Source organism: Microcebus murinus, chromosome 4 (genome assembly GCF_040939455.1).
Source record: "Microcebus murinus isolate Inina chromosome 4, M.murinus_Inina_mat1.0, whole genome shotgun sequence".
NCBI classification, from domain to species: domain Eukaryota; kingdom Metazoa; phylum Chordata; class Mammalia; order Primates; family Cheirogaleidae; genus Microcebus; species Microcebus murinus.
The window spans coordinates 5015861-5041651 of NC_134107.1; the positions used below are offsets into that span (position 1 = coordinate 5015861).

At 50.8% G+C, this 25791-nt stretch overlaps 1 protein-coding gene across 1 annotated transcript in view; it reads right to left on the reverse strand.

The window, feature by feature from the left end:
• The window catches only part of AP2A2 (adaptor related protein complex 2 subunit alpha 2), an 81381-nt gene that overhangs the window by 48724 nt on the left and 6866 nt on the right, over positions 1-25791 (reverse strand). The window contains exon 2 of the mRNA XM_076001595.1: positions 2593-2661. Within this exon, the coding sequence (XP_075857710.1) occupies positions 2593-2661 (69 nt within the window). The remainder of the gene's footprint in view (positions 1-2592; positions 2662-25791) is intronic.

Genomic DNA, 25791 nt, shown 5'->3' on the forward strand with positions numbered 1-25791 from the left:
CCGTGCTGATCAGTAGTGGGATCGCACCTGTGAATAGCCACTGCACTCCAGCCTGAGCAACATAGCAAGACCCTGTCTCTTTAAATAAATAAATAAATAAATAAATAAATAAATAAATAAATAAATAAATAAATAAATAAAATAAATAAAATAAAACTAAAATAAAATAAAGTAAAATAAAACTGAGATATACTCTAAGTGTACAATGCACACCAGACTTCAGAGACTTGGTACACAAAATTGTAAAATGTTTTAGTGAGGTTTTTTTCTATTGATTACACGTTGCAATGATATTTTACATACATCAGGCTAAATAAAATACGTTATTAAACTTAGTCTGCCTCTTTTCTGCTTTTCTTCAACAAGGCTGCTGGGAAATTGGACCTGTCAGTGTGACCTGCATCCTGTTCTATCGGCACGGCCTGCGCCATCTAATCTGCCACGACTGGGAGCAGAGGCCTCAGACTGCACGTTTCTTCAGGACAGGAGCGACTTTCCCTTGCATCTGCCGCTAGTCCTCAGGGTACAAACGCGCTCGACAAACGCCAACTGGCTGAGAGGTAAGAGACCTCCCTGCGCAGGATGGCTGAGCTCTAGACAGCACGGGGGCAGAGAAGCGACAGACACCTTCTTCAGTCCTGAAACGTTCACACAGACAGTCTGTAAATTTAAGAGCTTAACGAAGTCTTTAAACTTACATCTCAACAAATTAGATTATTATCCTAAAACCTATAAAAATCTCAACATTCAAATTTAATTTTTACCACTCTGAGGGCCGTGAACTCTTTTTACAACAACATACAGACTAACATTTGCAAGTCATTCACTTTCTATCAAGCCACTTGCATGTATTTTCTCATACAATTAGAATAGCAGACATGGACCCTGTTAGAAAAAGCCCGGCAGTGGCCAAGAGCAAGGCTGGCTGATGGGCTGCCTTTGTCAGGACTGCCGAGGGGGCGGTGCTGGGGCTGGCCCTCCCAGCCTAGTGCCAGGCTCCTCCAACAGGCAACCGAGGCCCCAATGCTCCTAGGGGCTGGCGGTAGGGACTCTGTGAGACCCACTCCTCCTACTGCTTCCCTTTCCTTTCCTCTGCTATGGCCTTCTAACAAAGTGTTTGTACTGCAGGGTCTGCACCCTGGAGGAACCCACCTTCATATTATTAGTACCCCCATTTTATAGCTGGGAACAGAGGTACAGGTCAGGTGCGGCGGCTCACACCTGTAACACCAGCATTTTGGAAGGCCAAGGTGGAAAGATCACTTGAACCCAGGAGTCTGAGACCAACCTGGGCAATGGCAAGACACCCAACTCTACATACATATACATAAATAATTAGCCAGGCTCAGTGGCCTGTAGTCCCAGTTACTCGGGAGGCTAAGGTAGGAGGATCGCTGGAGCCCTGGAGTTGGAGGCTGCAGTGAGCTGTGATCACACCGCTGCTCTCCAGCCCAGGAGACAGAGCAAGACCCTGTTTGAAAAGAGAAGGCAGAGGAGCAACCTGCCAAGGCAGTGCAACAGGAGGGGCAGGGACAGGAATCTGGACTGGCTACCTCAAGATATCCCTGCCCTTCATGAAGCAAGGACAGTTACAGGCGCTTCCCCCAAAAATACACACAAGCAAACTATTCCACCAATAATTCCAAGAGTTTCACAGACCTTCCAGAGAATCCTTGGCCCTGGTCATAAAATACTAAAACCTAACTCTTCCTGGGGCCCAACAGGGGATCCACTAATTAGTGACAATTCAAGTTCTACTAGTTTTTCCATCAACTGAAAATAAAAGATGTCCATTCTCAAGCCCCCACAAAGCACCCACCCCAAGAAATTCTAGGGAGTCCCCAGGGCTGTCTTCTGCCTGTCCCTCTGGGTCCCCAGGGTTCCGTCCCAGCCCTCTCCTCTGCTCCCTGTTTCTGGGCAATTCCAGCTACTCTGTGGTTGAAGTACGCTCAGCCAGTTGAGCCAGCTCTCAAACCTGTAAAACTAACCAAAGAACTGAGGCTTGACAGATTAACTGGGCGCTCACAAATGACCTAGGTACTGAAACGTAAACCTATGCCATGCAATTCTTCAAAATGAGGATGTTCGGGGAAGGTACGCACACAAACTGGCCTGCAGGTCTGCGCCCACTGTCACATGCTGAGTCACTCATCAGCACAGCGAGACACACTTTGACTTGGGAGCGCTTAAATGACTTTGTAATACTTCCGAAGTAGCAGCAGCCTTGAGTAGAGCATGTCTTGCATTTAACATTCATGCTTTGAGCTTCTAGCATGTCAGGTCCTGCCCAACGCCACCCGGCACTGAGCAGCACTCGCCAGACGCCAGATAGTGACGTTCCAGCCCAAGAAAAGGTGGGTGCCCGGCAGGGGCCGCCCTCGCCAGCCACCTCAACACATGCCACTCGAATAGCGCAAGAGCAGCCAGGCTCAACGTTGAGCAGCTTTTAATTCTGACAGAGCACAACAGTCACTGCACAAACTGAGAACTTAACTTTGCTTTAGGGGTGAGGAAAGATGGTAATCAAACACCAGGTCCTTATTGTGTAAAATTTAGAACAGAACATTTCACGGAAAGGTTAAACACACTTACCTTTAAATTTCGATCTAATATTCGCCAGTTCCTTGTTTATCCTCTTTATTTCTGCTTCTTTGCTTTTGCCTAGAAGGAGAACACAAAGGCGCTCTTACTCAACTGCTCTCCAAAGCCTCACGCCCCTGCCCGGACCCCACACACAACCACGGGCGGATGCGCCACTTTCAGGAGTGGGCCCTGGAGCCCCCAGTTCCGCCCACCGTCCCCAGACAGGAGAAGGGCCCCAGGGAAGGAGGAGAGAGAAATCTGCCTCCAACCAGGGTCGGCGGGAAGAGGTTGCGGCGGAACCAGGGCCCTGACGTGCCGCGAGCCACGAGCCACGGTCCGGCGCAGTCAGCGGGGAGAACTCAGGTCAGGGCGGAGGGACGGAGCAAATCCACTAACGCTCCACCAGGGGAAGCTTTTTAATTCTACCTTTTTGACCCAGTCTGGAACTGAAAGGCGCTCAAAACACCCACAGGACGTTTTCCACAATAGAGCATTATCAGCCAATAACAGTTCACTCCCGAAATGGACTTTCATGGCCAAAGATAAAAGTACACAGTTTTAACTACCGTAGACCTCCAATTTTCTTTTCTTATGAAATTCACCAGCCTACAAAATCCAGTAAGTCCACTTTTATAATATCCAGTTGTGATATTATATGTATATATTGGTCCACAGTTCCTGACTCATAATTTCCACAGCCACTGTTATTTCTCCCCAGGCCACGGAACCAAAGATATACTCTAATCTCTTCGCTTTCTATCTTGGCCAGAACGAAATTCTCTGCCCCACCTTGTCTGACTGCAGGTCACAAGACCCCCACTGCAGCAGGGTCCTGCCGTACAACCCGGGGGAAGGAATGCTAAGCTGCTAAGCGGGGAGGATGAGAAGAATCTGGACAGACAGGCCTTGCGGGGCTCCCCCCACTCGGCACCAGCCCCACCCTCCCATCCAGTCACATGTCTACGGTTATCAACCACCTGTCCAGTGAAGTCTCCACAAAGGGCCCAAGGGGATGGGTTCAGAGCGCTCTGCAGAGCTGAACGCACAGCGGTCTGGGAGGTGGCGCAGCCTGGGAGGAAGGGAGGCTCCACACCCTTCCCCACACGCATCTCTGCACCCACACCCGTTGTAACATCCTTTATAATCAACTGGAAAGCGTGATTCCCTGAGCTCTGTGAGCTGCTCAAGCAAAGCAACACCACTGAAGGAGGGGGTGGGGGATCCTCTATTTATAGTGGATCAGTCAGAAGCACAGGTGCGGGGACCTGGAGCTGGAGACTGACGCTGGAGGGAGGGCTGCCCTGGGAGCCCCAGCCTGCGGGATCTCCAGGTGGACAGCACCAGGGTTGGGTCTGAGGACACCCAGCTGGTGCCCACGGCAGAACTGCTGCTCACTGGAGGGGAGAAGTCCCCGCGTTAACCGTGGTGTGAGTGGAAACAGTTGGAGCTTGTCTGGGCATTCTCCAGTGTACCCAAAAGAGAAGGTACCTTAGAAAGATGACAAACATTCAACACATGCAAGTTTATTGTCCAAGTGGCCTTCATTCAACAAACATGGGCATGTGTGGGACAGTCAGGCGTGGGACAGGGGAGGAGGCCACATGCAGTCTAACTCCCTGGCCTAAGTGGGGAAACTGAGGCCTGGAAAGCACAGGTGACTATACTAGGGCTACCCATCTTTAAGTAGTACTGAAAAAAATACAATTGTTCATCACACAGGATAAAGCGAGTTGTGTATAAAACAAGTCCATACCAATAAAGCTGACTACTGAAGAGACCCTCTCAGGCAGGTCTTGGTTTAGGAGTCTTTTACTCCCGTGGGGGTAAGAGGCCTCCGCAGCAACCTGCCCACACCAGATTGCGGCACGAGAGCCCTGCCAGGCCAGCGGCTGCAGATCCCCAGAACACGAGCTCACCCTGCCCACCTGGCCCTCACAGCCTCACTCGACCATCGCCACGTCCAAAACTGGCCTCGCCTTCCCCAGTGAGACAACCTGCCTCCCCTAGAGCACTCCCAGGACAGCACTCACCCTGCACTAGCATTTGCTAATACACAGGGCTAAATTTTTACTGAATTAAAGGAGCACTCCTTGGAGACAATCCTACCCTCAAAAACTCCAGATGGAACAGGTGGCCAGGACAGGAAAACCAAAGGCCGGCGCAGAGGCTCCGTCCCCACGCACTGTGCAGGTGCTGGGACGGGAGCCGCAACAGCAGCTCCCGCCCTCGAGACACACAGACGAACCCAACCGCCCGCGCCGGTCACTCTCTGCCCAGCCCTCAAGCGTGCCCGGAAGGCCGTTCGCAGCAGTAACCACGGCCCGTGCCGCCCTGCGTGACGGCTGGCCAGCGGAAGGCTGCGCCAGGAAGCAGGCGGCTGGCTCAGGGCCTGCGTGCTGGGTGGCACCGGCAGCCCGACGCCCCCAGGGAACAAGTTAAGGGCAAACATTTTTTCTGAAATTTTTCTTAAAAAGTAGTATCTTTGTGAAAAAGCAGGCTTTTTGGACCTGGCTGACAGTGCCATGACAGTGCCCCACGCTGCCTGGCCTGGGCAAGGGCAAAGCTCTCTGCACAGGAGGCCGTGTGTGCAGCACAGGTGTGTGCACACGCATGCCCTCACACGGGTCTGTGCTGATGAGCCTTCCGGGGGCCCCTGTGCCTGTTCCCCGGCACACGCACACTCGTCTGCTTGCTGAGCCCCAGGAACACCCCGGGTCGGTACCGGTCCGCTCTGGAGCAGAGAAAATAAAACACCTGGGGCGCAGAGAGACGTCACACTAAATGAGCTACGTCACCTTTCCTCAGTGGCGTCTACAGATTTCGTCTAAGCTTGTTCAGTCACAAAACTAAAAGCACACACAGTTTAGAGCTGCAGAGGTAACCACCGGGAGAAACATAAAGAGTTAAACCACACTCCCGCTATGGAACAAAAACAGAGACAAAAAGCTACAGCTTCTCATCCAGAACTTTTCTTTTAATTGGCCGATTTACAACATGCATACACACACACAACACACACAACACTCGCAAAACATACACACACAACATACACATCTGCCAAACACATACACCACATACACATACAACACACATACATGCCGCGCACAACACAAACACATACATACCACAGACACACAAACCTATACACATATACACTCACATGCACATATAACACACATAACAGAGACATACACACATAACACATACAGAGACATGCACCTAACAGACATACCCACCTACACAAACACATACATTCACACACACAAACACACGCACCACATACACATACATACCACACACAACACATATACATACCACAGACACACAAACCTATACACATACACACTCACATGCACATATAACACACATAACACATACAGAGACATGCACCTAACAGACATACCCACCTACACAAACACATACATTCACACAAACACACGCACCACATACACATACATACATACCACACACAACACATATACATACCACAGACACACAAACCCATATACATACACTCACATACACACGTAACACAGAGAGACATACACTCAGAACACATACACAGAGACATACACACACAAACACATATACAGACATACACACAAACGCGCGCACACACACACACACACACACACTTCTTCAAATCAGGGCAGCTAGGGCTCCACGGAGCAGCACAGAGCATGTGACAAGAGTGCACCTGGGGCAGGCACGGAGGTGGGAGGCCCAGAGCAGCCTCCGATCGCTCTGCAACACCTCCGAGCCGCAGTCCCCTCAAAAGGAAAACCGTGACAAGCCGTGAACCCCCCTGGTAGCATGCCTGCACGAGAGAAGGCAGAGAGAACAGCACACGGCCAGACCTGAGGACAGGAGAGCCCCGAGAGCCCCCGGTGTCCATGGACGCTGCGTGCGACTCGGGAAGGACAGGGCTGGAGCAGCCTGGCCCCAGGCCCCACGGAGCAGGGACTGTGGGCGCAGGGGCCCCCCGTGGACACCTGGGTCTGCTAGAGGCTCTCCTGCCCTCAGCTCTGGCCGACATGCTATTCTTCTCTTGCACAGATGAGATAATAAGAGGTTTTGTGGCTTTTTGTGGCATTTCCTTTTGAGGGAACTGCAGCCAAGAGCCTGGACACGCCTAACCAGGAGCTGGGGAGCTGCCCAAGACCACATGCCACCAGGACCAAGTCAAAAGGACTTAGGAGCCAAATGAAGACACTCCCAGGAGCCCCACACGAAAGGTGAAGCCTCTGCCAGGCAGCCCAGGCCTGACCACCGCAACCTACACAATGTGAAGAAAAGGAACGAGCACAGACTGAAACAGGATTAAGGAACAATTACTGTTTAGAAACGGGTGAGACTAAACCCTAGTGTCCAGAGGTGCCCTTGGGTGAAACCTGCCAAGGGCGCGAGGAACCCAGCAGTGGTGTCACTGGGGCAGGACAGGGCTCAGGAACGAGCTCCCAGGGTAGTGACCTGGGTGTCGCCTTGTAACAACTCATCCATCACTAAAAATGGGTTCTGTGTGATTTACTTTATGGTAAGAAGGAAAAACTATGTGCAGGCTGCCTTGAGAGGCAACGGATTCCCCAACTCCAGAAAGGTCCAGGGTAAAAGAGGACGTTCCTCTGTCCGAAGCCAGGTCCTTCGATCCGTCTTCCCTGCATAAAACCCAAGTCTCTTCCAACACCCACACTCCTCATGCAGTCTGCCTGCAGGACCCCACCTGTCTGGGCCCCCTTAACGGGCGAGCGCCAAGAGATTAATCGGAGCCCCCAAACATGCCCAGCTGCACCCCATCCCTAGTCTTCAGGCATTCACCGCCTCTGCGTGCAGCCTTCTCCTCTACCCCCTTAACTAGCAGCAAGGCTGCCAGCCTTCTAGAAATTGCTCCTCTACCCACGCCTTGTCTGCTGCCAGCCAGCACAGACCAAGGGCTGAGGAGCTGCAGGAGACGGGACGGGATGACCAGGGGCCCCACAGTGAGGAGCAGGCTTGCCCGTCTGGGAACCCCGGCCTGAGGGCACATCACGACACCGGGGTGCACACACACAGACCCCGGAGGGTAGACACACGCCCGGAGCACACAGCGCCGTCGCTCCGAGGGAGACAGGGACTCGTGTATCAAGTGATGACACTCCTGGCTCTGTGGTGCCCCCCAGCCTGGTCTGATGGCAGAGACACCAACGCCAACCCCACACTGGCACAAGGAGTGGAACGTGCGAGCACTCGGCACAGCGTCCGACACACACGCCATGAATACCAGCCTCCACGTGACTGTTCTTACTCAGCTCAGCAAGGCTGTCACTGAGTGTGAGCCCCAGAAGCGCCAAAGAGGAAACGCCACTGGAGCAAACTGCTGCACCGGGTTCAGACACACCTGTCCAAGGTAAGGCTTCAAAGGCATAAGCATGGATGACAGACGACCCATATGCAGGCTGACATATTCAAATCAACAACTACGTCTTAAATTTACCAAAAATGGGCCAGGTGCAGTGGCTCACTCCTGTAATCCCAGCATTTTGGGAGCCCGAGGTGGAAATATTACTTAAGGCCAGGAAGTCGAGATCAGCCTGGGCAACATAGTGAGACCCCGTCCCTACAAAAAATTTAAAAACCAATCAGGCGTGGTGGTGCACACCTCTAGTCCCAGCTACTGGGGAGGCTGAGGCAGGAGAATCGCTTGAGCCCAGGAGTTCCAGACTGCAGTGAGCTGTGATGACAACACCCCTGCACTCCGGCCTAGGCAACAGAGTGAAACCCTGCCCCAAAAAAACTTTTAATTAAAAAAATAAATTTACCAGAAGTGCTCTGGCAGGAGGTGTCTTCCCCAGTGCGTCATCGATGTGTCATCTCCACGGTGGTGATGGGCACAGACAGGTAACAGTCCTGTAAAGTCCCGTCAAGGAGCCCAGCCTCTTCCTGGCCAGGTGCAGGTTCACGCTCACCAAAGCTGCACTTCCATCCACACGCAGAGGCCTCGCGGGAAACCTCAACCGCCCCACCTTGCTGGGGACAGATCTAGCGACCTAGTGTCGGGGTGGGGAGGGGCTTACTGAACTGCCCTGACCTCAGACATCAACCTTAATGGGGAAGGCAGCAGTGCGTAACTGACCTGCAGCCGCAAGCACCCCCACCCAGAGTGTGAGCTCTGTTTCACCCTAAAAAGACTCTGGCCTTGGCTACCCCGCACTGGCTGTCTCTGAGATGCAGCAAGCCCGTCAGCCACTAAGGACACTGCACTGACGACACAACAGGCAGTCCCCCCGTGGACGTGGGAGCTCTGGTGGCTGATGAGTGACAACGCTAGCGATAGCCACTGGCCAAGAGCAAGTGAGGATTTGCACTCAGGACATAGCAAAGCGCATACTCTGGGAACAAGCTTCGATAAAAGCTCTTGGAATTACTGAATTCCACTGTTCGAATTCTTGAATTGTTGCTGGTTACTCTTCAGGAGCAACATGCTGGCTCATGATTTCTTGTCTGCGGGCCAAACTGAACAACTGACAGTACTGGCATTCTGGGAACAGCCCAAGTTCAAACACAAACAGCACAGCAGCCTGTGACAGATTGTTATAAAATACCAAACTACCAAAATCTTAAATCTTTGACATGTACAATAAAACCTGGTCTCAGCAGTCTTAGTCTTTGTATAAAATGATTTCACTGAGAAAGCCAAAAGTGACCAAGCCTAAGTCTGCTGTTGAAGGAAGACACTGCTACAGTCACCCTGGAGGTGGCCGGCACTGTGGCCACCCGAGCAAACTCTGAAATCGAGGCCGACAGAACGCCACTCCATGTCCCGCTGGCTACGTGGCTCTGGGCTATCAACTGAGCCTCCCTCTGCCTCAGCTTCCCCTCTTCAGACAGGAGCACCACCAACCACAGAGCTGAGCTGAGGGCCTCAGGGGTCAAGGAGCAAAAGCCCAGCACTAGCCTGGGCAGCACTGTGGCCACCACCAGGGACAGCTCCATGAGCTCTCCTTACGCACAGAAGGACAAGTCTTGGGAGAGAATCCTCAACGACAGATTGGAGTAAAAGTTCAAAGAAAGTTAAAAACTGTTCTGCTGATGAGCCACAGAACATAAACCCGTGTGTCTTGACAAATGTTAGTTGAGCATATCTGTTTTTAATAGCTTTATTGAGATATAATTCACACACCATTCAATTCACTCATTTAAAGCATGTAATTCAACAACTTTTAGTACATTCACAGACTTGTCCATCCACTACCGCAATCTAATTCAGAAAATTTTACCTCCCCAAACAGAGATCAGTACCCACCAGCAGTCAGTCATCAGCCATGCCCTCCGCCAGCCCAAGGTGACCAAAGGACTTTACGCTGAGTCTGCAGACTCAGTTCTCCCGGACACTTCGTTCAGATAGAACCAAACCATCACGTGGTGTGCTCGACTGGCATCGCTCACTTAGCACAGTGTTTTCAAGGTAGGACTAATCAGCATGCCACCGCTTTTTTTTTTTTTGAGACAGAGTCTCACTTTGTTGCCCAGGCTAGAGTGAGTGCCGTGGCATCAGCCTAGCTCACAGCAACCTCAAACTCCTGGGCTCAAGCAATCCTGCTGCCTCAGCCTCCCGAGTAGCTGGGACTACAGGCACGTGCCACCATGCCCGGCTAATTTTTTCTATATATATATATATATTAGTTGGCCAATTAATTTCTTTCTATTTATAGTAGAGACGTGGTCTCAACTCTTGCTCAGGCTGGTTTTGAACTCCTGACCTTGAGCGATCCGCCCGCCTCGGCCTCCCAGAGTGCTGGGATTATAGGCGTGAGCCACCGCGCCCGGCCAGCCACCGCTTTTTATTGCTTAATAATTTTCCATTGCACGGACATACCATATTTTGTTATCTGTCCATCACTTGACGGACTTTTGGGGTAGCTTCCACTCTTCAGTCATTATGAATAACATCACGATGACCACTCATAGACAAGTTTTTGTATCAATTTATGTTTTCGTTTCTCTTGGTAGATATCGCAGAGTGGAATTCCTGGTCATGTGGTAATTTGATGTTAAACATTTTGAGGCGCTGACACAATCTTTTCCAAAGGGCAACCCCGTCTCACAACCCTACAAGGAAAGATGTGATTTCTTCCAATTTCTCTAAAGCCTTGCAAACTCTTGTTACTGTCCACCTTTTTAATCACAACTGTCCTGGTAGGTGTGAAGTGGGTTTTCACTTGCATTTTCCTGATGGCTTTTAATGTGCTTACTGAACATTTTTATATCTATTTTAGAGAAATACTTTAAATATTGTATCCATTTTTATTTATTTATTTTTTGAGACAGAGTCTTGCTCTGTTGCCCAGGCTAGAGTGAGTGCCGTGGTATCAGCCTCGCTCACAGCAACCTCAATCTCCTGGGCTCAAGCAATCCTCCTGCCTCAGCCTCCCGAGTAGCTGGGACTACAGGCATGCGCCACCATGCCCAGCTAATGTTTTCTATATATTAGTTGGCCAATTAATTTCTTTCTATTTATAGTAGAGACAGGGTCTCGCTCTTGCTCAGGCTGGTTTTGAATTCCAGACCTCAAGCGATCCGCCCGCCTTGGCCTCCCAGAGTGCTGGGATTACGGGCATGAGCCACGAAGCCCGGCCTGTATCCATTTTTAATTAGGTTGTCTTATCACTGAGTTCTTTATTAATACATATTCTGTATACAAGCCCTTTATCAGATAATGATTTTCAAATATTTTCTGTTATTCTTGGGTTGCCCATTCACATTGTTGATAAGACACACATTTATGAGGTCCAAATTATCTTTTTCTAAAATCACTTATATTTTTATTGTCACATCTAAGAATCATTTCCCAAGGTCACAAAGATTTACTCCTGCTTTCTTGTATGAGTTTTATAGCTTTAGCTTTTACATTTGGGTTAATGACACATTTGAGTTAATTTATGCGTATAGAGGGAGACAGGGTCCAACCACATTCTCTCGCCTGTGGCTCCAGTTACCTCAGCACCAACTGTTTAAAGCTGCTCTCCCCCGAAACTGTCCTGGCGCTCCCGCGGAAATCAATCACTCTCCTATTACCTCATTATCTCTACGTTTATCCAATCTACCAATCTCTGCCTTTTATTTTTTTTTTTTTTTTAATTTTTGAGACAGAATCTCGGTCTGTTGCCCCGGCTAGAATGCCATGGTGTCAGCCTACCTCACAGCAACCTCCAATTCCTGGACTCAAGCAATCCTCCTGCCTCAGCCTCCCGAGTAGCTGGGACTACAGGCATGTGCCACCATGCCCGGCTAATTTTTTCTATATATTTTTAGTTGGCCAATTAATTTCTTTCTATTTTTAGTAAAGACGGGGTCTCACTCTTGCTCAGACTGGTTTCGAACTCCTGACCTTGAGCGATCCGCCTGCCTTGGCCTCCCACAGTGCTAGGATTACAGGCATGAGCCACCATGCCCGGCCAATCTCTGGCTTTTAAAATTCAAGCTTTAATACAAGGCCAGGCCCTGTGGCTCACATCTGTAATCTCAGCACTTTGGGAGGCCAAGGCAGAAGGATTGCTTAAGCCCAGGAGCTCAAGACCAGCCTGGGCAATAGCGAGACTCAGTTTCTACAAAAAATTTTAAAGTTTGCCAGCACAGTGGCTCACACCTGCAGTCCCAGCTACTCAGGAGGCTGAGGCAGGAGGATCGGTTGAGTCCAGGACTTTAAGACTGTGGTGAGCTACAATCACGCCACTGCACTCCACCTGGGGCCACAGAGCGAGACCTTGTCTCAAAAAAGATAAGGTAAGATCTGCGTCTGCCATTCTGATGCGCTGCTGTGTGTCCTATGTCTCTGTCCCTCTGTTCCCCCTTCACTATCTGCTTATGGGTTAAGTGGATATTCTTCAGCACACTGTTTTAATTACCTTCTTTCTTTTATTATATTTTTTGAGTTATTTTCTTAATGGTTGTCTGGGGATTATAATTAGCACCTTAACTGAAAATAATCCAGCTTGGAGTAAAATGAACTTGATTTTAACAGCATAGAGAAACTTCGCTCCAGGACAGCTCTGTCCCCCCCCCCATCCTTGGTGCTATTAATATCCTACAAATGATGTATTAATACATCGCAAGCCCATCAACATAGTTTTCTAATTACTGCTCTATGCAGGTTTTAACACCTTGAGGCAGGGGACAGAAAGTTACATAAGTTATTCATGTTGTCCTTGGTATTGACCTGTGCAGATGTCTCCAGCACTGCTCTTCCCTTCCTCCTGCACCCACCACCTGGAGCTCCTGGGACTGACCTGTGCACTGTCTCCCCCACTGCTCTTCCCTTCCTCCTGCACCCACCACCTGGAGCTCCTGGGACTGACCTGTGTGTGCACTGTCTCCCCCACTGCTCTTCCCTTCCTCCTGCACCCACCACCTGGAGCTCCTGGGACTGACCTGTGTGTGCACTGTCTCCCCCACTGCTCTTCCCTTCCTCCTGCACCCACCACCTGGAGCTCCTGGGACTGACCTGTGTGTGCACTGTCTCCCCCACTGCTCTTCCCTTCCTCCTGCACCCACCACCTGGAGCTCCTGGGACTGACCTGTGCACTGTCTCCTCCACTGCTCTTCCCTTCCTCCTGCACCCACCACCTGGAGCTCCTGGGACTGACCTGTGCACTGTCTCCTCCACTGCTCTTCCCTTCCTCCTGCACCCACCACCTGGAGCTCCTGGGACTGACCTGTGCACTGTCTCCTCCACTGCTCTTCCCTTCCTCCTGCACCCACCACCTAGAGCTCCCGGGACTGACCTGTGCACTGTCTCCTCCACTGCTCTTCTCTTCCTCATGCACCCACCACCTGGAGCTCCTGGGACTGACCTGTGCGGCTGTCTCCTCCACTGCTCTTCCCTTCCTCCTGCACCCACCACCTGGAGCTCCTGGGACTGACCTGTGCGGCTGTCTCCTCCACTGCTCTTCCCTTCCTCCTGCACCCACCACCTGGAGCTCCTGGGACTGACCTGTGCGGCTGTCTCCTCCACTGCTCTTCCCTTCCTCATGCACCCACCACCTGGAGTTCCCTCACCCAGCTGGAGCACTGCCTTAGACAGAAAGCAGGTCTGGCACAGCAACAAATTCCCGCTGTTTTTGTTTATCTGGCAGTGTCTTAATTTCTCCATTTTTGAAGGACAGTCTGCTGGACACAGAATTCTCAACTGACAGTCTTTCAGCACTTTGTGTATGTCAGGCCACTGCCTTTCAGCCCCCACAGTCTCAGGTGAGTCATTTTCCTCCTGGTGCTCTGAAGATGCTCCCTGTGTCTTTGCCCTGTGACAGTCTGACCATGATGGTCTGGGTATCAATCTTGAATCTAATCCTACTTGGAGGTCACAGAGCTTGGATGTGTAGACTGATGTTTATCACCAAATTTGAGAAGTTTATGTCTTCAAATATTCTTTCTGCCTCTTTCTCTCCTCTTCTTATAGAATGCCAATGATACTCGTATCTGCATACTTGATGGTGTCCCCACAGGTCTCTCGGGGTCTGTTCATTTTTCTTCATTTTTTTTCTGTTCCTCAGACTGGATTCTTTTAACTGAGGTCAATTATTCTCACTGATTCTTTCTTCTACCAGTTCAAATTTGCTGTCAGCCTCTCTAGTGAATTTTTCATTGCAGTTATTGTATTTTTCAACTCTAGAATTTCCATGTGGATCTTTTTTATAATTTCTACCTCTTTTAATACTCTCTATTTGGTGAGAATATCTCATGCTTTAATTGTTTAAATGTGGTTTCCTTTAGTTCTTGGACCATATTTTTAACAGCCAATTTAAATGCCTGGTCTAGGAAGCCCAAAGTCTGAACCTTTCCTGTGTATGGACCACATTTTCATGTTTGTGTGTCAAATTTCCTTCTTGGAACCTGGATATTTCAGATAATGTAACACGGCCACTCTGGAAATCAGTCTGTCCCTGCCCAAGAATGCTGCTGCTGCTGCTGTCTGTTCAGTGATGTTCCTGGACTGGTTCTATAAATTCTGTATTCCCTGCAGGATTCAGCCACTAAAGTCTTTGCTCAATTAGCTTAGCAGTCAACTAATGATTGGTCAGGGATTTCCTTAAACACTTTGAACCCATAATTCTCTCAGACATTGCTAAGAGAGTACTGAAGGCACCTTTAGCACTCAGGCAGTTACAACTCTGCCCTGGCCTTCACTTCTGATTAGCACAGGGACTCCAGGTGAGCCGGAAGTGAGAAACAAGGGCTCGTTAAGGCCATTCTTAAGCACACACACAGTAGTGCATGTGTGCAGCCCTCTAGATCCCCAGGAAATCAGCAGAGCTTTCCAAAGCCCTCTCTAATGGCATCTCATTCTTCACAACTTCCTTTTGAGTTCCAGCCAGACTCCCGATTGCCCCAGCTGGTATCACAGACTCAAGCAGCCGTGATATTGAGCAACTCCCACTGGTTGTTCTCCAAAAATGCCCTAAGGGGCAGGCCTTTTCCCACTGAGGTAGCTGTGGGTACAGTCAAATGATGACCAGCTCAGTAAGTGGGGCTTTTCCAGAGGGCCACAAGACAGGTCGACAGTAACAATGGTGGCTCACACCTATAATCCCAGCACTTTGGAAGGATGAGGCAGGAGGACTGCTTGAGGCCAGGAGTTTGAGATCAGCCTAGGAAACATAGCAAGACCCTGTCTTTACAAAAAAAAAAATTAAAGATTAGCCAGGTGTGGTGACACATATCTGTAGTCCCAGCTACTTGGCAGGCTGAAGTAGGAGGGTTGCTTGAGCCCAGGAATCAAGGCTGCAGTGAGCTATGACTGAGCCACTGCACTCCAGCCTGGGGGACAGCGTGGGACCCTGTCCCTAAATGAAACACTAAAACAGTGACAATGCTCTGCAGATGGGATCATCTGAGGAGCTCCACACTGGATCTGTCCCCTCCAGTGGACTCAAGGCTGCTGGTGTCCAAGGTTCCCACAGAGCTGGAGAGGAGAACGGGAGGAGGCTAACTTGGAGGTTCAGCAGTTTTTCACAGATAAATGCTCCTGAGATTGCTGCAATCTTTGGTTAATTCCCAGAGTTCTGACAAAGTTGATTTTTACCATTTTTACCAGTGTTTCACTGCCCTTATGGAGGCTGGATTTACAGAGGCCCTCGCCCCAGCATTCCAGCTAAATGGCATTTCTGGCGTAGATGCAAAGCCACTGAGAGTATTCCAGCATCACGCCTCTCATCAATCCCATTTTCTAAGCCCCCAAAATTCACTCCTGCCCTCCCCCCCTTCCTGCCACCTTGGTTCAGACCCTCTCCTCTGGATCACAGAGATCGAGCTTCTCCCGACTGGCTCTCCTGCCTCCAGCCTAGGCTAAAACCCACTCTGCACACCCAAAATGACCATTACACTAATCAAAAAGAAACCACACGGTGTCACCCCCTACTGGAAATCCCCAGATGACCCAGCTCCCTCAGAGAGGCGGCTCCCTTGGTCTGGCCCTGGCCGCCCCCTACCTTGGCCTCCAGCACCCCAGGCCCTACTCACAGTAGGAGTCACCCCAACTCCTTGGGCATGTCCTGCTGCCACTCTGCAGCGGGACACACGGTGCTCCCCCCAAAAAAGCTATCATCACACGAACCACAACTCACCTCACACCATTTACCACTCTGCATTACACAGGCTTGAGCCACTCGAGGACACTCAGTCAGTGTTTGACATTCAAGAAAAAAGTCACAGTCTTCATGATGCTCTACAGGTGGCCCTATGCCACCTGTTCCCCCACCTGTTACCCCCTTGACCTAATCCGCTACCACTTCTATGACAGCCACCCGCGCCTTCTACTGTTTCTCCCACGCGCCTCAAGGCCTCTGCATTTGCCACACCTGCTGTCCCCTCTGTCCAAGAGCCCTCCCCAACCTCTGGGTGGCCCGCTGCTTCACTCACTTCACGGCCTTGCTCAACGGTGACCTTCACAGCAGGGTCAACCCTGGCCCCTGTACTTAAAATTGAACACCCACATCCTCATCTATCCAGTCACCTTCCCTCCTCGATACTCCGCTGTGGGCCGGGCGTGGTGGCACCTGTAATCCCAGCTACCTGGGAGGCTGAGGCAGGAGGATCGCTTCCGAGTCCAAGGCTGCAGCAAGCTGTGATGGCACCACTGCACTCCAGCCTGGGCAACAGAGCAAGATCCTGTCTCTAAAAAAATAAAAATGTTCTCTGTTGTGCTTATCGTTTAACGTACCACAAAATTTTCCTTCTGTTTTCTATTTCCATCCAGTAGAATGCAAGCTTCACGTGTGCATAAAGTTCTGTTACATTCACCGCTACACTCCCAGAGCCCAGAGCAGTGCCTGGCACAGCAGGAGGCACTCCGCCTCCATCCGTGTTTGGTGAGGGTGCATGCCCGGCACACAGAGGGTGCTCAACAATAGTGGCATATGTGTGAGTGCTTATAATGTGCTAGAAACTGTTCCAAGAGCTTCCGTGAGACAGAGCTGAAAAGCACTTTTACTGGGCAATGGAATCACCTCCGATGCAGCCGAAGCCGTGTTTTTCTCTCCGACAGAACCCATCCTATCCGTGAATCTGCCCATTTCTCCCCCAAACGAACGCTCTGTCCTCACACGTCCACTGGCACCATCGTCCCTGGTCTGGACTCCCACCACCCACTCCCGGCCTCCCCAGCACGCTCTCCGCCGGGAGCCGGGCCATCTGCCGACACAGCCGGACCTGTCGCCGCACGCAGCTCCGCAGCTCCCACGGCACCGGGGATGGACGGGGACCCACCGCCGGGCCTTCTCAGCCCAGCTGGTTCCGGCCCCGCCCGGCGACCTGGCTGTGCCCGGCTTGGCCCCAGCTGTGCCACATTTAGGGCCCCCAGGCAGCCGCCAGGCTCCAGGGCCTCAGCCCTTCCCTCCTCCAAGCCCCAGGCAGCCTCACGACCTGTTTAAACGCCTCTTCCTCAGAGACACCTCTTACGAACACTCGACCTAAAGCAGTCGCCCGCATATGTGCCCCCACGATAAAGGATATTCTATAAAATATTCCTATTTTTAAAAGTTTGAGTTCAGGGCTTAAACAAATGTCTGGAAAATTCAGGTATTCAAATCCTCTGGATTGACTCATCACCGATAACAGAACCTACTGACTAAACTACAAAGAGAAATTTCCACTTACTATATTCTGTTACTGGCAAGAAACGGCCTCTGCTGCACGGACCACGGCTGTGACACGGAAGCCTGCCGGCCGCCTGTCTCCCCCGAGCTGGCTCCCGGGTCCAAGCCCCTCAGAAGTCGAATGCAAAGGACGTGCCACGCTGTTTAAAGTAGAACCAGGGCCTCTCTGCTCACTTCAGCCAGAGACGAATGCCACAGAGGCTCACGTTCCACTTAAAATACCAGGCAGCAGCACGTGCCAGACAAGCTTTGTGGCAAGAGCCTCATTTTGTGATGAAAGGACTGGTATTACTACTTCATCTGAGAATAAAAAGGTGAAAGAGCTAACAGTGGCGTTTTCTCTGTAAGGCCGTCTCTCCAGGAGTGTTCGATGAGAAGCACACACAACAGACACCACGGGCATGTCTGTGCACACAACTGCACACAAACAGTCACAAAGACAACCCACAGCCAGCTGTGGACAGCACGAAGCACCGATCAAGGGGTAACTGACCCAGCCTAGGAGAGCAAGCTGGGCCCGGCGGTGTGCAGGAGGGAGGACAAGGAAAAGGCAGGCCGCGGCTGGGTGTGCTGCAGTCCCAGCACCCGGGAGGCTGAGGCAGGAGCATCTGCTTGAGCCCACGAGTTCCAGGTTTCAGTGAGCTGTGATGATGCCGCCGTGCTCCACTCCAAGCAATAAAGGGAGACCAAAAAGAAAAAGAGAAAGAAAAAAACCTTCTCAAAATAGAGAACCTGCAAAGGCTCAGGAATGACAGGTGCCAGGAGCCTCGGAGATGGATGTCAGGAGGAGGGGCGGGAGTCTGTACAAAGGCGCGGCAGACCCTCCACCAGACCCTGCAGCCGGGCAGCCCCCTCTCCCTTCCCCCAGCAGAAGACAAGCGCTCCTCTCTGAAACGTGGGAATGTAGAACCTCTAAGCGCCACTTAGTGGGGGGCAAGAGGCCAAATTGAGAACTGAACAACCGAGAGACAGACTCAAGGAACGTGAGACATCCCACTCCAGAATGATGGCGGCCAGGTTGACAACACCCACCCACCCGCCCAGAGCAAGAGAAGAGACCGGAGTTCTCAGAAGAACCGAATGGCTCCAGGACGATGACCAGCACTTGGGTTCCCTCACCCACCCCCCTGCAGCAAGGCCCCTGACAAAGCCCTGCCCCAAGTTGGCAGGACAGACGCCAGCGCCAGGCATGACGGGACATCTCACAGCACAAGCCAGAGATGGAATCTGACCCCCAGAGAAGAAATTCAAAGCAGAGAGACCATGCAGAGAAGGCAACTCCAAAACAATAAGCATTTTTACACAGATAAGATACAGCTTGAAAAAACAGATGCCACCAAAAAGGAACACTCAGGTCATAAGGAAGCTCTCAAATTATGAGTGACAGCAAAGATAAAAAAACTCAAAAGAAGGGCTATAGGACAAACTTCAGAGTCTCAGAAAACAGAGCACCACAGAAACAAGGAAATGCAAGAGGAGACACAAAGGTAAGAAAATTTAAGCCAGGAGGTAGAAATTTCAACTATCATTAGAATACTGAGAAAAGAGAAAGTGAAATGAAACAAAGAAAACTATCAAAGAAATACAATAGGCCGGGCGAGGTGGCTCACGCCTGTAATCCTAGCTCTCTGGGAGGCCAAGGCGGGGCGGATTGCTCAAGGTCAGGAGTTCAAAACCAGCCTGAGAGGGGGGGCGGAAAAAAAAAAAAAAAAAACCAGCCTGAGCAAGAGCGAGACCCCGTCTCTACTAAAAATAGAAAGAAATTAATTGGCCAACTGATATATATATAAAAATTAGCCGGGCATGGTGGCGCACGCCTGTAGTCCCAGCTACTCGGGAGGCTGAGGCAGAAGGATTGCTTGAGCCCAGGAGTTTGAGGTTGCTGTGAGCTAGGCTGACGCCATGGCACTCACTCTAGCCTGGACAACAAAGCAAGACTCTGTCTCAAAAAAAAAAGACTGTCTCAAAAAAAAAAAAAAAATTGAATGCTATTGAGAAGACCTGCCCAATTACTTACTATAAACTAAAAATAAATCAACATTTTCATGGAACAGACTAGAAAGCACAGACACAGCCTGTAAAACACAAAAACTGAAGAATGCATTAAAGAAGCAGTCCTCAACCTTTTGGGCCCCAGAGACCAGTTTCATGGAAGACAATTTTTCCACAGACGGATGGGAGTGGGGGGAGGGGGTGCTGGTGGGTAGTGTTAGGTCATGGGTGTGGGGGGGTGCAGAGCTTAGGCCCCACTCCCAGCGTGCACCCCATGACCCCAGCAGGCTCCCGCCCACTCCCAGGTGCACTCCATGACACCCCAGGCTGCCGCCTACCTCTCCCCACAGCAGCTCTCATGCCCTCAACTCCCTGCCCAGCTCCTTCCACTCCAGCCATGCTGGCCTCCCGGTGACCTCAGCTATGCCTTCCAGACTGCAACCCCCACCAACTAGTCTTATTCCTTTCCTGCTTTATTTCTCCTTAGCACAGTATTAACATACTATGCCTCACGTCCATCTGGCTATAATGCAAGCCTGGAGGGCAGGTATCCTCACCTGTTTTATTTACGGCACAAAATCAGTGCTCAGTCAATTTGCTGAACAGATAAATTAACCTTAAAAAAAACAAAAACGAGACCTCACTGTGGTAGGCAGAACACCCACACCCCAGTTCCAGGATCCTGCAGGCTGTGTAAGCTGCTAGAGTAAGGCAGGGATCACCTAGCTATCACTGAGCCCTGATAAGCAGGAAGCTTTCCCTGCCTAGAGGCGGGAGAAGGGGAGAAGGAATCAGGCTCCAGGATCAAGGACTGCCAGCAAGAAGAAGGGACCCCAGTCCCTGGTGTGGGAGCTGAATTCAGCCCCAGAGGCTCTGAAAAAGGAGCCAGTGAGACCCCCCACCTGGGGACCTGTGAGACAACAACGGGGTATCCTGGTTCAGAACCCAACACCCCTCCCCGCCTGCCCCCTTCTGGAGAGCCTGTGACCTGCACTTCAGCAGCCTGGGGCTGCACACCCGGCCGACCTCGCCATAGGCAGGCATGGGCTCCCAGCCACTGCGCCTCAGTTTCCTCACCCGTAAGATACGGAGGGTCACAGCACCTACGTAAACGACTCCTGCGAAAGGACAGCCAGTGACGGAGGGGAGTGCCGCGTGCATTCTGATGACTCCATTCACCCTCGGTGGCTGCCCAGCGTGAGGCCTCAGCCACCACCCACCCTCCCTCCAACCCAGACCTCTGCTCTGAAGCCGTCTTACTCATCCAACTCCAAACCCAACATCTCTCCCCCAAAACTACTGGCCACAAACAGGGACCAGATTCACCCTCTCACCTGATACCACTAAAAATCTGAGCAAAAATATATGAAACACTAGTTTTTAGACACTGGGCAGCAGCCTATGAAGAACGGCGGTCACCGAGCCTCACAACCACTCCAGCCTGCTGCAGGGGAGAGGGACCTGACGACCTGTATGTAAGTCTCCCTGCGCTGAGGGGACAGGGCTGAGGCCTCAGAGAGGCACAGGCGGCCAGACCGTCTCCCTCCAACTGCTCGTGGCAGCAGCCACCACGTCTCCCCCACTGTTCACCCGCAAGAGAGAAGCCAGAATGAGCCTGTTAAAGCAAGAATAACCGGGATCAGACCCCTCCTGCACTCAATGCCTCCAAGGAATTCCCACAGGCCACATGAGACCCACTCTCACTGCTACTGGCCACGCTCACTGACGACCTATACCTCACTGTACCTCACACACCTGCACTCTCACCTGCGGCCTCTGCAGCCCACTCCCACGGCCCCCTTCTGTGACGCCTGCGCCTTTCCTCAAAACCCACCTTCTCCAGGCTAACCTGACCACCTTCCTCAAAACTGCAAGCCCCCTGCCCACCGTATTTTTCTGGATGAGAGACAGACGTGCGGACGGAGGTAAAGAGATACACACGACTCTGTCCAGCTGGCTGGGCAGTGAACCAAACCCAGGGCCCACAGGCGTGACCGGCGCACAGCAGGCACCCACAGACCTGCCGCAAGGATGAGCAAACCGCACAGCTGCGTCAGAAGACAGAGCCCAGGGAAGTGAAGAACTAACTTCGAGACATGTCACCTTCGAAACACCCTGCACATTCTCAGGCTGCAGCAGTATCACAGCAAACCAACGAGAACGTCATATGAGGAACTGTGTTTTCTTGGCTACTTAAAAAAACACATTGAAAATAGATCTTTCGCAAATGCTGCATTCGAGAATACACGCCAATCAAAGCCTGATGTGCACTGATTGAGAAAAACACAGTGCACATCAACAAACCCCCACACCAAGAGCACCCTGTGTCCACGCTCAGGGACCCACAGCCACGTTCTGTGAACCATCCCAAGGAGGCGGAACCTCGGGGACTGAACGGCTTAGCACCGACTGACCCATAGACCTCACCCTCACTCTTCCTCCTCCGCGTTCTCAGCTACATGTGCTACTCTGTGCAAGAACAACTCAGATTACAAATAATAAAGCAACAAAAGTTTAAAATAAAAAATTAACTGAGAAGATACAAGTTAATTAAGAGTAACAGACTGTGAGGACTCTACTCAGGGGAGGAAGGTAAGCTGAAGATGACTGGCGGGCTGGGCGCACACCGCCTCTACCCGTAAGATCGGCACAGACTCAATAACCAGATTTTTAATTCCTACAGGCAACATGGGGTTCAAAATAAGGCTCTGGTGTGGCTGCACTACACATGACCAAAAAAAAAACCCAAAAAGGCTATAAAGCCATATTTTTCTTTTTCCTTTTTTTTTAATTATTATTTTTTATTTTAGCGTATTATGGAGGTACAAGTGTTATGGTTACATATATTGCCCATGCCCCCCCCTCCTGCCTCCAAGTAAGAGCTTCAAGTGTGTCCATCCCCCAAACGTTGCACATCTTACTCGTTTGGTTGTATACACCCATCCCCTCCTCCCCCCTCCCACCCTCCCAACACCCGATAAATGTTACTCCTATATGTCCACTTAGGTGTTGATCCGTTAATACCAGTTTGCTGGTGAGTACATGTGGTGCTGGTTTTTCCATTCTTGAGATACTTCACTTAGTAGAATGGGTTCCAGCTCTATCCAGGAATATACAAGAGGTGCTATATCACCATTGTTCCTTAAAGCTGAGTAGTACTCCATGGTATACATGTACCACATTTTTTTTTTTTTTTTTTTTTTTTTTTGAGACAGAGTCTCACTTTTGTTGCCCTGGGTAGAGTGAGTGCCGTGGCGTCAGCCTAGCTCACAGCAACCTCAAACTCCTGGGCTCAAGCGATCCTCCTGCCTCAGCCTCCCGAGTAGCTGGGACTACAGGCATGCGCCACCACGCCCGGCTAATTTTTTGTATATATATATTTTTAGTTGGTCAATTAATTTCTTTCTATTTTTTTAGTAGAGACGGGGTCTCGCTCAGGATGGTTTCGAACTCCCAACCTCGAGCAATCCGCCCGCCTCGGCCTCCCAGAGTGCTAGGATTACAGGCGTGAGCCACCACGCCCGGCCCATGTACCACATTTTATTAATCCACTCATGAATTGATGGGCCCTTGGGTTGTTTCCACAGCTTTGCAATTGTGAATTGTGCTGCTATAAACATTCGAGTGCAGGTGTCTTTTTCATAAAGTGACTTTAAATCTTTTGGGTAGATGCCCAGTAGTGGAATTGTTGGATCCAATGGTAGATCTACTTGTATCGCTTTGAGGTATCTCCATATTGCTTTCCATAGAGGTTGAACTAGAAAAACCGTATTTTTCAATAGCAATAAATGCAATCCAAAAATATTCTGAAATAGTCATGTATATTCTTTGGCAACTTTAAAAGACTATTCAACGTCACTTTAGCGCCCTTTTTCCTATACTTCTTAACTGTGATAGAAACATACACTTGCCATCTCAACAACACTGCATGAAGGCAGGCTGTCCATAGAAAAAGCAAAACACAAATCCTAAAACAGTACCACCTGCCCTAAGGAGCTCAGAGTGCTTTACATAAACTAACTAATCCTCATTACACCCTGCATTGCCATCGGAAGGGATTTTTTTTTTTTTTTTTTTGAGACAGAGTCTCACTCTGCTGCCCCAGGCTAGAGTGCTATGGTGTCAGCCTAGCTCACAGCAACCTCAAACTCCTGGGCTCAAGCAATCCTCCTGCCTCGGCCTCCTGAGTAACTAGAAGTAGAGGTGCACGCCTGGCTAATTTTTTCTATTTTTAGTAGAGACGGGGTCTTGCTCTTGCTCGGAAAGGATTTTAAAGGTAAGAAAAACCCTACAATGCAGGACAAAACCAGGCACTCCAACTCAGATGTGGCCTTTACATGTGTAAGCAATCCTGTACACAGATACCAATCCTCAAGTGGGCAGGAAGAAAGGTAAATGGGAAATACCTTAAATACAAGGACAAGGGAGAATACAAGACCATCACAACCCTGAGTTTAAATTTCAGGCAAAAATTAAGACTCCAGGCTCTCAACAGGGCCACACTCTGCAAAGGCAGAAAGGCAAGCAGAACAGGATCTGACCCAAACTCTGGCTGGTTTTTTTCCTAAACGAACAAACCCGGCCTCTTGAGCCACAGCTCAGTTTCAGAAGGCTACATGAGAACTCAGCAGGGCAGGATAGCCTTCTGGGAAGAACCCCCTCCCCCTCGGGGCCAGGGCAGATGCAGGCACATCACTGCCCAACACCCCAGGCCCCCCTCGCACCCTGAGCTCCTCCCACCTCACCAGCCCACAGAAGCCTGCACAACCCCACGGCCCACAGGCAGATGACCAGCTAAGCGTGGCCCGTCCTGCTCCTCTCTGCCAACAATGTGGAAGGAAAAAGTGTGAGCAGCTGGCCGGAAGTCACGTCCGAAATGCAGGCGGGGGCCAGAGTGTGGTCACAAGCTCACACCGTGTCATACAGCCGTCCCAGCGCCTGCAGCACAGGCATGCCACCCAACCCGCCTCCCCTGCCTGGCACCATGTGCCTCGCTGCCCCTGCTCTTCTTGGTCGTCCTCCCAACTCCAGTCCCCAGGGCACCAGCGCAAAGCGGGCTGCCTCCAGGCCAGACCCGCAGCCCCGTCCTCACCACACGGCCTCAGAAGGCCCTCTGGAACCCGTCCTATCCACCCTGAAATTTCCTCATGATAAACCTGCACGTACGACTTTCTAAGACATTGCAACCTCCTCAGCTTCCGCACCAAAGTCAGGAAGACTCTGAAGCAGGAACATGCTGCCATAATCAGCAAATATGGTTTTATAACCTAAGTCTGAGACATCATGTGGCCTGGTAAAAATTGTTTACTGCTATTTGTTTACGTGAGCGTCATTCAATTTTCTCTTAGCTGGGATAAAAGTTATTTAACTTACTCCATACAGCCTTGGAAGCCACCAGAAGCCATCCAACTTTCTAACTCCCAAATTTATAGTTTCAGTATCAAACTTCAGTGCTGCTTACATCAGGCTAGACTCCGTGCAGACCAATGATGTGAGAGGGTGGGCTGGGAGGGGACACTCCCATTCATGCTACACTCACCTTGTCACACTGGATGGGGAGGAGAGAGACTGGACCAGTCATATTTGACAGAAAAAAGAACGCTTGCTCGGCTGGGCAGGGTGCCTCATGCCTATAATCCTAGCACTCTGGGAGGCTGAGACAGGATAGCTCAAGGTCAGGAATTCGAAACCAGCCTGAGCAAAAGTGAGACCCCAATAGAAAGAAATAATTGGCCAACTAAAAATACATAGAAAAAATTAGCCGGGCATGGTGGCGCGTGCCTGTAGTCCCAGCTATTCAGGAGTCTGAGGCAGTAGGATCCCCTAAGTCCAGGAGTTTGAGGTTGCAGTGAGTTAGGTTGATGCCATGGCATTCGAGCCTGTGCAACAGAATGAGACTCTGACTCAAAAAAAAAAAAAAAAAATGCTTGCTTGACAAGGCCACACACATGAAGTGTTCCAAAGTCCAACCTAGAATTAGCCTCTGCAAATGTCCAAGCACCTGCGTGCCCCATCATTTCCCTCTGCCTCCCTCGGTGACCTCCCTGCCTCCACACGGGGAGCGCCTTCAGGGCAAGGACCTGCCTGTCCA